The sequence below is a fragment of the Salarias fasciatus genome, chromosome 16 (genome assembly GCF_902148845.1).
Source record: "Salarias fasciatus chromosome 16, fSalaFa1.1, whole genome shotgun sequence".
NCBI classification, from domain to species: domain Eukaryota; kingdom Metazoa; phylum Chordata; class Actinopteri; order Blenniiformes; family Blenniidae; genus Salarias; species Salarias fasciatus.
The window spans coordinates 15,471,312-15,485,856 of record NC_043760.1 but is presented as its reverse complement, the minus strand read 5'-3'; the positions used below and the strand labels follow the sequence as shown (position 1 = coordinate 15,485,856).

General features: G+C 43.6%; 1 protein-coding gene across 1 annotated transcript in view; it reads right to left on the bottom strand.

The window, feature by feature from the left end:
• The window catches only part of epb41l5 (erythrocyte membrane protein band 4.1 like 5), a 31,697-nt gene extending 17,609 nt beyond the window's left edge, over positions 1-14,088 (bottom strand). The window contains exons 1-10 of the mRNA XM_030112853.1: positions 13,894-14,088; positions 12,567-12,778; positions 6,601-6,705; positions 5,021-5,063; positions 4,761-4,839; positions 3,267-3,311; positions 2,643-2,695; positions 546-666; positions 268-355; positions 68-156 (exon numbers count right to left, since the gene is read on the bottom strand). Of these exons, the coding sequence (XP_029968713.1) occupies positions 68-156; positions 268-355; positions 546-666; positions 2,643-2,695; positions 3,267-3,311; positions 4,761-4,839; positions 5,021-5,063; positions 6,601-6,705; positions 12,567-12,746 (803 nt within the window). The 5' untranslated portion in view covers positions 12,747-12,778; positions 13,894-14,088. The remainder of the gene's footprint in view (positions 1-67; positions 157-267; positions 356-545; positions 667-2,642; positions 2,696-3,266; positions 3,312-4,760; positions 4,840-5,020; positions 5,064-6,600; positions 6,706-12,566; positions 12,779-13,893) is intronic.
• Positions 14,089-14,545: the final 457 nt, after the last annotated feature.

The window sequence follows — 14,545 nt, the reverse complement described above, 5'->3', positions numbered from 1 at the left end:
ATCACTTCATCTCTGAAAAGCACTGAAAAACTAATATCTGAAGGAATATGTCAGGAACAAAACCTACCAGAAGAAGAGCCCGATCTTGGTTTGTCCTTCGAACACCAGGACTCCAGTGGGAGTCAGACCCAGACTGTACTCATTACCATCTCTAGCCTAGACATGAAGAGAGACGCCAGCAGTGAAAGATTAAAGCTACTGCACAGTTTAAGGAGGAAGAACCCTCTTTGATTCTCCATGAATGTCCATGTGGACTGTGCGGGTTACCTTGACCATGTGCATGTCCACGCCATACATCTCCAGCCACTTGGCTTTGTTCAGGTAGTTAATCTCAGCTTGAGCCGGTGTCTGACCTCTGCAGGAGATGAATGGCAACGAGAGGAGATAAAAAACAGATGCAGCACAAAGATCCAAGACGAATAGATAAGAAAAAAATGACATCTATCTTGATGGAATGTGGATTATATAACAAAAAAGACAGTGAAGCAGCTCTACAATCGATATATCCCTTTATGGCAGCACTCTGTTAAACTGAAAGTCTTTACCTGCAGTCCTTCCACATGTTATATATAGCCAGCTCCACGTCTTCTGTCTGGTTGGGGACGAAGCGAAATTCAGACACCAGGTCCAGATTATGCTCTAATGGATCGCAGTCCCCCATCTCAGCTGAAAACACACAGATGCACATGTTTACGGGCTGTTAGTGGGTTTCTGTGTGATTTAACACATGAAAACATTTAGGTTTGACTATAACTGACAAGATCTGTGTTTAAAAGCTGCTGTATCATCAGCGGAGGGGAAGATTAGTACCTGACCTGGCAGAACGTATTAGGTACAGGCTTGATAAAAACCCAAAGCGGTTCAGGCAGGAGGAAAATGAGTAATGAGGTGAAAACAAGAAACAGTTTGCACTCAGCACGGCGCTATGAAGAAGCGGGACAGACACCCAGGGCTTTGGGCTCAGATGAAGTTTTGCCTCTGGAAAAACACAGAGATTTGCCCGAGGTTCTTCCACCGCTGCAGCTGTGAGAAACGTCTCAGGACACACAGAAAGAAGCGGCTCTACAGTATGATTCAGATAAACAGAGGAAGCTCAGCTGAGGGAAAAGCAAAAACAGAGAGGGTGCTGGATTAGGGGGCCTCCGAAGAGGACAGCACACTAATGAGCTGGCATTTACCCCACAGTGACTGTGTGTATGTGTGCACCCGAGGGTTTGTGCACGCAAAGCTCATTCCACCAACGTCTGTGGTGACTCCGTCTTTGTTCCCCTGAAAGGACTCAAACTGCTCTTGCAGGTAAACTTAGTATTTGTGACCAATGAAAGGCACACATACGGGGAGTTGGGGTGTGTGGAGTTGGCTGACTGACGCTGGAAGAGGAAATGCAATCAGTTTCTGCTTCATTTGCACTTTTGTGAGCTGAAAGTGTGACAGCTGAATAACAGCAGTAGCATTTTAAGACACAGGGGAGAAGGTGCAATTTTGAAATTCTGTGTTTTTCTTTAAAACCAAAAAAAAGAAACGATTTTGCTGCCTGCGTTTACAATCTGCTCCATTCAGAGCCGCGGCTCCCCTTGATTTGCAGCCTTATTGTCGTGGAGGAAGTTCCTGTGCCTCGGTGACCGCGGCGGCTCCGTTTCCAGTAGCGTTAACTCGGAGCAGACGGTGATTTACAGAGGCGGCCGTGACTGACCGAAAGAAAGAAGATCAAGGAATTCTCTCGCAGCACAGAGACGCAGGGATCAACTGATGTGACCAGGCGCTGTCAGGAAGCGGGGCTTCGACCCGACACAACTTATTCAACGTCATCAGGGACAAAGTGAGCGTCACGCTTGATTTACACTGCAGTCCAGCATCTTAGTTACATTCTGTTGTAAATAAAGTAGGGGTGCATGGATACCACAGTTTTTATACAGTGCTTATATCAGAGGACTTTCCAAGCAGAATATATAAGCACTTGCAATTACTATTTTTTTTTTTTTTTTTTTTAGAAATAGTTTATAAATGTTTCACCACACAGTCAAAGTAAACGTTTCTGAGTTCTGGCTACCAGGTATTCGAACATATGAAGAGAAATTTATACAGAAAATGACTGGGTTGACTCCACGCTTCCTGTCTGTCTCGAGCTCCGCTGCTCAGCTTGATACGACTTCAGTCAGAAACAGATGCTCCGTACTGTCAGCAGAGCGACGCGCCGAGCGGACTGTGATGGAAACGCAAGCTCTGTGCAGATCGGCTCGCCGAGTGCAGCTGTGAGTAATGTACATTTGTTAACTGTGGTGTGCACCTACATAAAAGACAAAACAACACTAGTGGATGCAACAATTAGCAGCTCGGTTGAGCTTTAGCTTCAATTGTGTTGTATCAAAGTAAATGACTGCACTGAACTTTCAAACCAGAGGAGACACATGACGACAAACCGCTCACTCAGTTCAGTTTGTTCCCAAAAAGAAACCAGGTGTTAGAAGACGGAAGCGTTGCAGATTTAAGTTGTTACTGAACTGCAGCAAAGACACATGTGAGAGCCCTGCAGACTTGTTTGACCTTAAATCTACCATGGACAAATATTGGCAGCAGCTGTAGAGGCGTTTTCAGGTTACTAATAAACAGAGCTGGACTGCAGACGGTCCTGCTGTACCTACCCTGTAGTGAGAAGGCGGCCAACTCCACCGCTGTCTCAAACGAACACTCCAACCTGAAAACATACAGATCAAGCATCAGTCACAACAACATCAATACGTTTATTTTCTTCGTAGTCACATAGATTCTGTTCAACAAATGTCATAAGGTCATAATCACCGACGGAACAAATTCACGACCAGCTCACGGACACACCCTGTACTGCTGAGGTCAATTTAATCGTGCCGAACGCGGTGTGACCGTCAGCAGTGATAAAAGTTCATGTGTCAGGGGAATGAGCACACGCAGCAGCACCGAGTAATCAGGTGAGCCGACGTTTGCTCACCCTGTGTTTTGCTTCTTATCGGTTCTTGCCTGCACTGCAATGGTCTCACTCTGTCAACCACTGAACAATCAGAGCAGATACCCACACACACACGCCGTGCTGAGCAAACACGGGAGCAGGGCGTCCCACCCGCAGAGGCTGCGTCGGTTAATTGTGTTAAAAAAAAAAAAAAAGACTAAAAAAAAAAAGCTACAGGGTGTGTGTGATCAGAGTAGAGTTAAGTAGATTAGGTTTGCTTGTTTTTGAGCCCACATGGAGCTGGAGAAGGTTTATACAAGTAATGCTTCTGGAAGATACGTACTTGCCACTGAGGATGTCTTGCTTCAACTGTAAAACAAACAGGTATCTGAAAGACAAACACAATGAGCGTTAGTGAGACGCTCACGGATCAGGCTGCAAGAAACACAAAGACAAATGATGATTTGGATCAATGGCTAACAGTAATGCTTCAACCAGCATGGAGCAGCTGAGCCATTTGACTTGCTCTAATTCAGGCCTATCGGGTTTCCATCTCAGTTTCATCTAAATGCTCCGACAAACTGTGTGACGTGGATTTCATCAGCCTGAATACGGCGGAACGTTTGACTGCACGGTGGCACGTTGCACTGTATCAACAATGTTATAGGTTCAGGCAAGATTCAGTTATTCTGGGGAAGACTGAGTGCAACAGGTGACTCCAAGTTACACATAATGCTAAAAGACAATGAAGCTGTTGTTCTTGTTGCCTTTATGTAAAGAGAAAATCTTCGGTATGAAAGCATGTGGACGTGATAAAACACTTTACCTCCCTGTGAAATTGCCAACTATTGTTTTTGTTGCTGCGTCGGTGTAGTTGTGACCGTCATTTTCTGCTGCGTGACTAAGGCTGGTGCGCACTAGAGGATTCTTCAAACCTTCGCCGATTTAGAGACCACACACACTTGAAGACGACAAAAGATGGATCTCTTCTGAGCGTATGGTGTGTCGTGTGCACTCGGGCAGCATGACTTTGGGTAGAATGTAAATCACAATTTATTTGCTTAGAATTGTCATCAAAATTCAGAGGTTCGGTTCGGTTGGATGACTCCTGCCAAGACTACTTGGGTTTTTGTCACCATTCATTTAACCCTCTATACTGCGGACTTCCCTCTGCTTTCACTCTTTGTGCTGCTTTCCAAACACTCACCAGCACGATCTTCATGCTCAATATTCTAAATCTTGTGTAGTCAAATGTCACACTGACAGCTGAGGAGGGGATTTTATAAGCAGCGCCTGCAACATCCTGGTGAGTCAGAGTCAGAGCTGTCCAGCCAATAGGAGGGGAATTCGGCTCAACTATCCTGCAGTGTGTAGGTCACAGGTGAAGTTTTTACCAGCGTCAGAAATGAATCTGTCTGTAGTGACATTGACAATGAAGACTGCTGCCTGATGGCTCCTTCTCACTGTACGAGCTACGACCACCAAATCCCTCCCATGATTTACGATATCACAAGAACTGATCGTCTTTCATCTGACGAGGCCAAAATCGCATAGTTTGAAGCTGCAAGGTACGTGCAAACTTCAATCTTGAGCTGTGTTGCTGCATGCACTGAACACATTACCAAAAAGAGGCCATCTCAAAACTGCAATACAAGTTGTATTGCAGTTTGCATTATACAACATACTGACAAGTCAAAGTCCACCAAGCTGTTGGTCCACCGTTGGGAGCGACTGTGGATTTAGTGTCTCATGGCAGGAAGGTGTGAGGCGGAGGGCGGAGGTGACGTTAGGACTGTTGACCTTGGGTTTATGAGATGAGCCACGGCGAGAAACTCACCTGGTGAGCTCCTCGTGGAGGTTGTTGGGCTCTGAGGAGTAGAACTTGACTCTCATGTGAAGGCAGTACGGTGGGCCGACTAGAAGAGCGATCAGAACGGCGGCTGAGTGAATTCTACTCGGATTAAATAATGATGTATTCCGAACAAACACAGGCATGACAGTGGAACTACGCCTTTGATACCAAATACAGTGAAAATCAATCCGCACTAGATGTTTTTAAATGTTGAGGGGAATAAAAGCAAGGTCTCCATTACTTACTTTTTACTTGTTTTTTAATACTTTTTGTGACATCAAGCCAGTGCTGAAAAAGACACAGGGAAGGAATCAGTGAAAACAAATTATATTCAATGTTCAATTGTTTGAGCAAGTGGGTGAATCCACAAAAGTGTCACGCTAAGTTAATGAAAAGCTGAATTCTGCACACACACAAACACACACACACTGTTCTGCTCTGTATGGTAATTCTTCTTGGAAGTTCAGGCTCTGTGAGGCATGAACAATGTCAAGGAGAGGAGGTGGTGCTTGGTGAGCCCATGTGTAAGTCAGAGAGCGAGAGAGAGAGAGAGAGAGAGAGGCAGAGAGATAACACAGGAACTAAGAGCGCTCTCTATTCTCCACTCCCCCACATTCCTTTTTGCAGCCCTCCCTCATGCTCTCTCTCTCTCTCTCTCTTTCTCTCTCTCTCTCTCTCTCTCCACCCATCTCCTGGGTTTCCCTCCCTTCTGAATCATCTCTGCTCACGCCTCCCTGCCCCGTCCTTCCACGGCCTTCACAGAGTATCACAGAGCAGGAACGGGGTCATTGGCAGCCCGGTGACTTAAAGCAGCTTGTGTAAGAGGGCGGCCTGACTCCCGGTGCTGCAAAGACCTCCATAACCAATCCTGTTAGCCTTCTCACTGCAAGGGAAAGTCTCTCCCGTCTCCCAAGCTCCTGCAGAAATGAGTCACCGGTGATTTAGACACTTATGGTGTTGGTCAGAGTTCAAAACAAGAATGGTCTCTGGCAGTCAGCTGCTCTGAACGCATGTCGGATCACTTCGGTGGGATTTATCAGTTAGGAATTCACTCACTGCCTGTAAAATGTACTAACGAGTTGCAACAAAGACAAGAAAATACAGTAAACTGTGAGCTGCTGGAGTCCATCACATCCTGCCAGTTCTATAGTGTTACATGTCAAAGGAAAATAAATATTTAAATAAAAATCAAGCTTCTGATATATTCAAGTGTCACTAAAGTGTAACAGAGATCATTTGAAATGAACAAAAATAGTGATTTGTTTATATTGTGATTTATATCAATATTGATTAAAAAAATATATGATTGTGAAAAGACTTTTTTCCCATATCGTCCAGCTCTAGTTACATGACAATCGAACGGCACCAGATACCATCTGTTGCTGTACTCAGACGAACTCCCAAGCTGACTCTGTTTGGTGAATGACCAGGGTGCAGCTGACCGCTCATATATCCACAAATAATAGAAATTATTGCTGGGTTCTCTTAAACCAGAACAAGCAAGACCACCTTAAGAGGGAAATCAAAGGGCTACAAAAATGCAAAAAAAACAAACAAAAAGTAAATGAAACACTGCACACTACAAAATATATTCTCAACTAACAGCGAGAAGTAAGTGCATTTCAGATCCAGAGCAGATATTTTAGAACAATTATTTACATTTAAGGGGGGAAAAAATGAATTCATTACACCAATGCAATACATTTTCTCACCTGTAGTTTGTCATTAATTGTTTTTGAAAAATATCCAACATGTAAAAAATAAAGATAATAATAGTCCTTTCAGTTCAGGGAAACATTTGTACAAAGTGGATCTCCAGTCTTACCGGAACTTGTGCAGAGTCCATAAAACGCAGTCCGAAGTAGTCTTTCTCGACGATATCCAAGTGATACATGATCTGCTCGAATAGTTCCTCACCTTTGGCTTTTTTCTGATTGAGGAAACATAAACAAGAGAAGAAATGCTCTTAGTGAAGTTACTTCAAAACACTAATCAGAAGCTACAGACACATAAAAGGTAACTGTATCACTGTTGCTACTAATATTGTCTTCTGTTCAAAGAGAACATTTAATAACAGTATATTAGTATTATTATTAGTATATTATATTCTAAGGAGATTTTGCTCAAACATTTAATGAGAAAACCAGTTTTTTTCCCCGTGGAAGAAAAAGACAAAGCCAGTACTTATATTTACAACTATTCAGCATGCCACTCTTCCATTTGTGGCGTCACATCATCATATTTTTTTTCCTTTTCATTATTATCAGATTAAGTACCATTATATTCAGAAAATATCCATTTTCGTAGATTAAAATGACACACTTACATATGAAACATCAGTCAACAGAGGGGGAAAAAGCCCTTGGTGATGTTTGATAAACTAATGTTTCGTCCATCCATTGCTCTATGGAGGAAGCGTCCTGCGCCACTTGATGACAACTTTCCTCCAGCTAGAGCTCTTCAACTACCTAAAGCCTGACCGGGGCCTCTGACTGCTCCACTGGGTCGTGAGCTTTAATGTCTTTTGGCCTGGCAGAACTCCAACAAAAGGAAAATCAGGTGTCTGAGCCACCTCAACTAACTGGGCTGTGAATGAGAATGAGGATGAGGACGAGGAGGAGGAGAAGGGGCTCCACTTCAGCTTTCTCCTTGAACTCCGCACTGAGTCAACAGCGTGAAGCCTCCCACCCGTATCCACAACCCAGAGAAGCCATCTGCCTGAAGATCTGAAGACTAATGTTGATTAAATCATGTATGACAACAAAGAAAAGACTAAAATTTTCACATTGCAGAAGCTGAAGCTGCATCATGTCAGAGAGATTCTTGGGAAAATATTAACGTCAAGCTCTGGAAACGTGGACATGCGTTCTCTTCATTTCCGGGGAAGCTGTACCAGTCACTGCCTGGGAAATATCTCCTGCGTATGTGCACTCATGCTCTCATGCACCAGCTCCAAGCCCCACCGCGAGGCACAATGACAGCGTTGCCGTGGCAACAGGGGCGTAAGTGCCCCAGACGCCCGGTAGCTGAAGTGGCGTGGTGGCTGGACACATCATGTGATCCTTCACAGAAACCACCCAAGATCAGTGTGAAGCCGCTTCCTTATTTCATCTGATCCCATCTTATTTCAGTCGTATTTCATAAATCACAGGGTGGCTCTGTATTCGTTTTTAAACCCACATCTACAGGGGCAAACAAAATGTGGAGAATGCACTTAAGATTCATTCACAAAATGAAATATGATCAGAGCAAAGACAATTTGAAGGCATTGTTGTCTACTTGTTGCTCCCCACAGCAACACAACAAGCTCCTTGAACACACTCATTCAAAGCTCAGAAGGTGATTCTCGTTTGAACAGCTCTCACTGTGACTTTTCGTTAAAAGAAGATGAATGAGTGCTTCTTCCTTTGTTGTGATGCAACACAGTTTATTGTGCGTGGTTGTTAAAACATGGCTTAAAGGGCTGAGAAAGTTAAACTACTGCAGAGTAAAGAGTTCGATCATGGGCGCCCTGGTGTCTCCTACGGAAACACACACACACACACACACACACACACACACACACACACACACACACACACACACACACACACACACTCGCCCCAAGAGGGCTCCTGGGCCGCCGGGCGGGCTGGCCCCATGCTAGCTGGCATAGCTGACAAGGCATACCGCACCCCTACAGTACCCAGGGAGAGGGAGCACAAAGGACTCATTGTGTGTGTGTGTGTGTGTGTGTGTGTGTGTGTGTGTGTGTGTGTGTGTGTGTGTGTGCTGTGTCCGAGGCCTTGTTGTAGTGCTTGCAGCATTGCTGGGGCTGCTCGCAGTCTTGCTCCCTGCCTGAGAGCGCACACTCACCGAATCTGAGACACTCAGTCAAACCATCACAGTTCCAGATCAATAATATCAAAGTCATGACAACTCCACTATTTCCATCATGTCAGTAAAACTAAGCACAAAAGAACAAGGGAAGAAAAAAAATAACAAATCTGAGTGATTTAAAAGGACAAACAACACAATATCAACAATATGTCTTTGGTAATTAATGATGCCTTTTGGTGTAAAATCCAGTGAAATGTGAAGAGTCTTTGTCCTCCATTTTTTGCATCCAAAAATGCAACAACTGGCTCAAGCTTGAGCTTAATTTAGACACACATGCCACGCTCTGCAGCATGTTTCCACACAACATCATTTTCAGACTGTTACTTTGGTTTCACCGCTGCGTCGCTGACGTCTCAGCTCTGGTCTCTACATTACTGAACTGTCACAACACAGAGTAAATAAATCACAATCAATAACTACTTCGGTTAAATGGTATTTTTTTTGTTTGTTTTTTGTTGCATGGTCTCTATATTTTCCACTGTGATGGAGCTGACCGAGATAGACCATCAAGCAGGCTGATGTTCGACATCCTGGTCTAAGAAATGTACATTTTGTCATTAACTCCCTTGAGTTCATCGAAGTGAAAGACACCAAATAGGAATGTAGAGTATTTGTGTATTGCAATAAACACTCTGCATCCACACACTGTGTGGAAAAACGTGACTTCTCAGGTGAATCCAGGAAAAAAGGGCTCTGAATACAGAGTAGTGAGCAAAGAATCCAAAGAAGGTAAGATGCTAGGGGCCTATAAGGGGTGTGTGTGTGTGTGTGTGTGTGTGTGGGGGGGGGGGGGGGGGTTGGAGAACAGTGAAAAAACAAAGTAAATAAATAAATTTAAAGGAAGGAATGTGAATCACACAGCTCTGTTGAACTGGATGTTGACATGGACGCTGCCAAACACAGGTATCCCTTAGCGACACTTTTAGGTGCCGTTGTGTACCGGGAAGACACACACACATACGCACACACAGACACGCGCACGCACAGCTATAAAGTCAGTCAAGCGTCAGCATGAGTCCCATTCAGCTTCAGATTGCGGCTGTGTATTTACGACCACTCAACATCTTAAAAAGGGAAAACAAAGTGAAACACTCAGCAGGGGGTGCTCCACATTTCTGCTACTGATATGTCTGTATCTGGCACCTGGGGATCGACAAGTTTAAACAACCTATATGAGGGCTGAGCATCGTGCAAAAGACAATGAGGAGAAGAAGAAATAAAACTGAATGTAATCCAACAGAAAGACGCTGTGAGGACGGCTCGTTTCAACCAGTTTTACCGTGAGCTCTATAAATAAAGCGGGGACTGTCCAAATGCTGATTCCACTGTGTTAATTTACAGATGCGTGCGCTAAATTCACTCTAAATAAGCACAGTCGTCAACACCGGCTCTAAGAAGCTAAAAACTCAACAGAAAAACTGTGTTTTATACTCACCTTTGGATAATAGGAAAGATTAAATGTATTCGGTAACTGAGATTTCTAAGTGAGAAACAGGTCTATGAATCAGATGAAAAGAATGTTTCTTCTTTTTCTTTTTTTTTGTTTTCTCAGTGTACACAGTTTTATCCAGGAAAAGGTACACACAGTTTCCAAGGAAATCTCTCTCTCCTGATAATACCGAGCCAAACAGCATTTACATAGAACAGCAGCAGCAAACTCTACTCTGTCAAAAACACAAACATTTCAACCTAGGCACATGAAGATAGAAATCTGATTAACATCACCAGATCTCTCTTCAACACCCTGATGTCTTGGTGCGTGTTCACCCATTTATCTGATTTACTCTGAAATCTGCTCATGTAAAAATAAGGACATGGGAATGTCGTTGTCACTGTAAATAGCAGAAAGATGATGATATGTTGTGCAGCAAGCAGTAAAACAGCCTCTTCAGGAGTGAGGAGGAGGAAAAATATAATTTTAAATCAAAATCTTCACCAAAACTAACAGGCCACACTCCGGAAGACCTGGTGTTCAGAAAACAACAGGAAGTTTGAGTCTGACGTCACTAAATCAGTGTTTTTAACTATGGTATTTCTGAAGTGTGTGGAAAAGTATCGACCTGATCAATAGTTATCTGTTTACTCTCAGTTGCTGGACTTTTACAGTCATGTAAACAGACTCACTGTTCTTCTATCTGATTAACACAAATAGCACAGATAGTTTTTCAAAAATGCTTCAATTGTGACCTTTCTGTTTTGGTTGTGGCACACACAGAAATTTCTCCTTAAGGAGAGAAATCCGAGTACAGTTTTTAAAAGAGCTATGAATGTGCTGCTTTAAACCTTTTAACACACACCTTTCCCCTCAATTACCTTTAAGATAAATCATCACTGAGTCTTGAGTAAACCTTCCTGAAGATCGCACAGAGAGGCGCAGGACAATGTTTGAAAGTTTGTAATGAGCGAGCTGCAGGCTGGATTTTGGAGGTTATCAAACCTGGAGAGGCCTCCAGAATCTGTCAGCAAGATAGCGAGCTTCATTATGAAGGAAGGGCAGGAACACTCCCGCTGCGGACACACGCCTCACACGAGAAAGCCGTTTTAACCACCGCTGTCTGCTTTTCAAGGTCTTGAAGAAAGAAGTCAAAGACAGTCTGAGAACTTCCCTACACAACCAAAGTATTTCCTTAACTTTCAACTAAAACGGCTCCCCGCCCCTCCTTTTTCTCCCTCTTTCTGAAAAATGACTGACGATAATGAAAAGCAGCACGAGTAACTGGAGTGTTTCTGTCCTGTCACTGAGGGGAACTCGGAAGATAAGAGGGATGGAGGCTCGGGAGCTACCTACCAGTGCATCTGGGGGAGGGGAGAAGTGAAAAGAGGCTCACTTTAAAGCTCAGCTGAAAGCCAGGCCATGACATGAACTCAAACTACACTGGCAAAATCTGCAGGGAAAAGTTCCGGCAGAATCAACCGTCTCTTAACAACAAAGAACGAATAAAAGTCAGAAGATGAAATTCCACTGAATGAACATTGAACGAACACAATGCAATGTGTGTCTGTTCATACAATCGTGACCTGATAGGAGATTCTCCATGTGAAGGAAATTTGTGCTCAGAGATCAGATATATGCTGAAGAAAATGTTTCCATGCACAAGGAGCTGGTATGGGGCACAGATCACGTGACTTATTTTTGGGCCAACAACTAAATGATACAAATAAAAAGGGAATATTTGAGGAGGCAGAAAACAGAAAGGTAGGTTATGGAAAATGAAAGCTCCCATGAGGGAGGATTACTTAGATATTTATGTTTTCAGCTGGTATATTAGTCAGAATACGGTAATAAACATACACAGACACGTTAGATTTTTCCTTTGCAGTCAGCTATAAATTGGGAAAATGAAACAATCTAGCAAGAGAAAAGAAAGATATAAACACACGAGATGAGAAAAGAGAAGGAAAAAGGAAGAGGGGGAAGAGATAGAGAAGTGAAGTCCTGCTCCTTGTTCCCTTGGTGATGAGCCCCGCATGTCATGTGACACTGTCATGTGCTTAAGTGTGTTCTACAGAGAGGATCATGGAATTACAGGTGATCAGCGACACACACACACACACACACACACACACACACACACACACACACACACACACACACACACACACTTCAAAGGCTTAACAGGGTTGCTCTACTGACACAGGCACAATGAGGCATTAGTGTACTGCTTTCACTTCCCCTGTTCAGATAACCTCATAAAGTGAAAACCTTTTGTCAAACCTAATCGATGGCAAGTCAGCAGGGAGCACAATACATCTGTGGAGATTAACTTCCATCTTGATAACTGCACAGCAGTCCACAAGTTCGAAAGCCAGATAAAGATGAGGAGACATAAATTACAAAACACAAGCCGACAGACAGAAACACATCTGTCAAAACGGAGCGAGTGTAAATGAAACCGCTTGAGCCCTTTTTACCGGCAGGTCGACGCTGACGTCCGTCCCGTCCAATAAGGACACGCGGCAGGTGATGATGGACTTGGCGTCCCCGGCAGCGGGGATGTGTGTCGTGGCCCGCTGGGCCTCTCGTAGCCGAGCTTTCTCTGCATGTTTGCGGATGGAGCGCCGGCCCAGCGTCCTGCGCAGGAAACTCAGCATGATGGGAGAGGGGAAGAGTGAGAGTACCACACCTTCAAAAAGGAAGAGGGTGGAGAGATAGAAAACAGAGAGAGGCGCTGCATTAGAGGTGGACGCAGTATATGTGGTTGTATTACATCGGTAGGGTCAAACATCTGGTTCATAGGGAGAATTGATAACATTAAAGTAACTCATGTGTTTAAACTACAGGTGTACAAAGTGTAGTGAAAATAACACTGAGGCCCGATCTGATACACGCAGCAGTGAAAGTTAGCCACCTTGATGGTAAAGTAATATGAGCATCAAGATAAGTTTATAAAAAACATGCTGAAGGCTGCAAAAGTGTTCTGCTTTTTACATTTCACTGCATTTTGCTCCAAAACAGATCATTAAAGATGGCATGATTGGTCCAACTCATTGATTTCAACTTGAGTTTGACACCCATATTACACTATTATTGCAACGATATCATTAAAAGTGATGGTGAAAATACTGTTAATTTGTATATATCTGGCAATTAATGTAAATAAATTCCCAGACCACTTTCTACAGTTGTGTGTTTATTGTTGAATATAAGTGGCAGACTTGATACCTTGCAAAGTAACCTTCAGTATTATGCAACAATGTGAATACTGAACATTAAGATGCAAGTATTCAGAAAAAAATGGATAATGAATAGCCCGATCTGACAATAAGAAAACTGAAATATTACGTCCTGTCAGCTAATGTTTAACAGATTGAACGTAGGTCAGAAGAGGAGTTTGCAGCCTGACTTAAAATGTGCAAAAAATTCAGCTACCAATGCTTTAGAGCCGTGAAAATTCGCTTGATGTGTCTGTTTTACCGCCAGCAAATGTAAAAAACAAACAAGTGAGAAACGATGGACTGGCCTTTTCGGGCGACTAGAATCCCTCATGTGGTCGAAAACGTAAAAAAAAAAAGTTTGTTAGAATAATATTTCCGAAAGCAGAGAAACCTTTTACTGATAACAGGCCTGAGGTACCTGCTTCCAGCGGAAGCAACAGGTGTGCGCTTGTTATGTCGCGCCGGAGGAGAACTCCGAGAACGAGCGCGTTCAGAATCATAACTCCGGGTGCGCGAGCGGCGTCCCGTGTCTCAAAACAAACACCGCGGCCACTTTGTGGAGGTCTGGATGATGGATACTTACTAAAGCCTCCTCGTAGGAATTCACGGAGAAAGCACGCCCGCTTGCATTGTTAGGCGACTAAACGGAAAGCTCCTCCGTCCCCATGGCTCGTTGCACGTCTCCCCTTCCGTCTTTCTTCTTGTTTTTGTCTGTTTCTCCGCCTCGCCGATGCGGGATGGGTTTTTTTTTCCTTCACTGGTCCCAACAAAAAGTAGGAGCACTGCTCCGGAAGTGACGTCACAACAAATCCCTCACAAAAAAAACGTAATTAGCATTTTTAAAGCGACAAAACATTTTTTTTCCCTCCAGAAAGATGCGTTTATTCCGCCTTTAGATACAAACTTGTATCAACTAAGTTTGTCTGTCTAATATTAGTTATAACAATTTTTAAAATGTGGCTTTTTCGATGCACATTCCCAATAGGAATTATAGACGGCAGATCTGGATTTGACAACAGCGCCCTCCTCTGGTTGAACCCGGGAACAGAAAAGGGATTCACCGTTCAAAAGGACTTGGAGGTGGCTGGTTCGAAACCTTGTGGGACTATCTGTGTGCCGTTTTCGCCAATAAAACTAAACATGCATGTGAGGTTAATTTATGAGCCCAAATTGGTACAAAAGATGGATTCACGGACACATTCATGGCTCAGTGTGTGTCATTCACTCAGATGCCT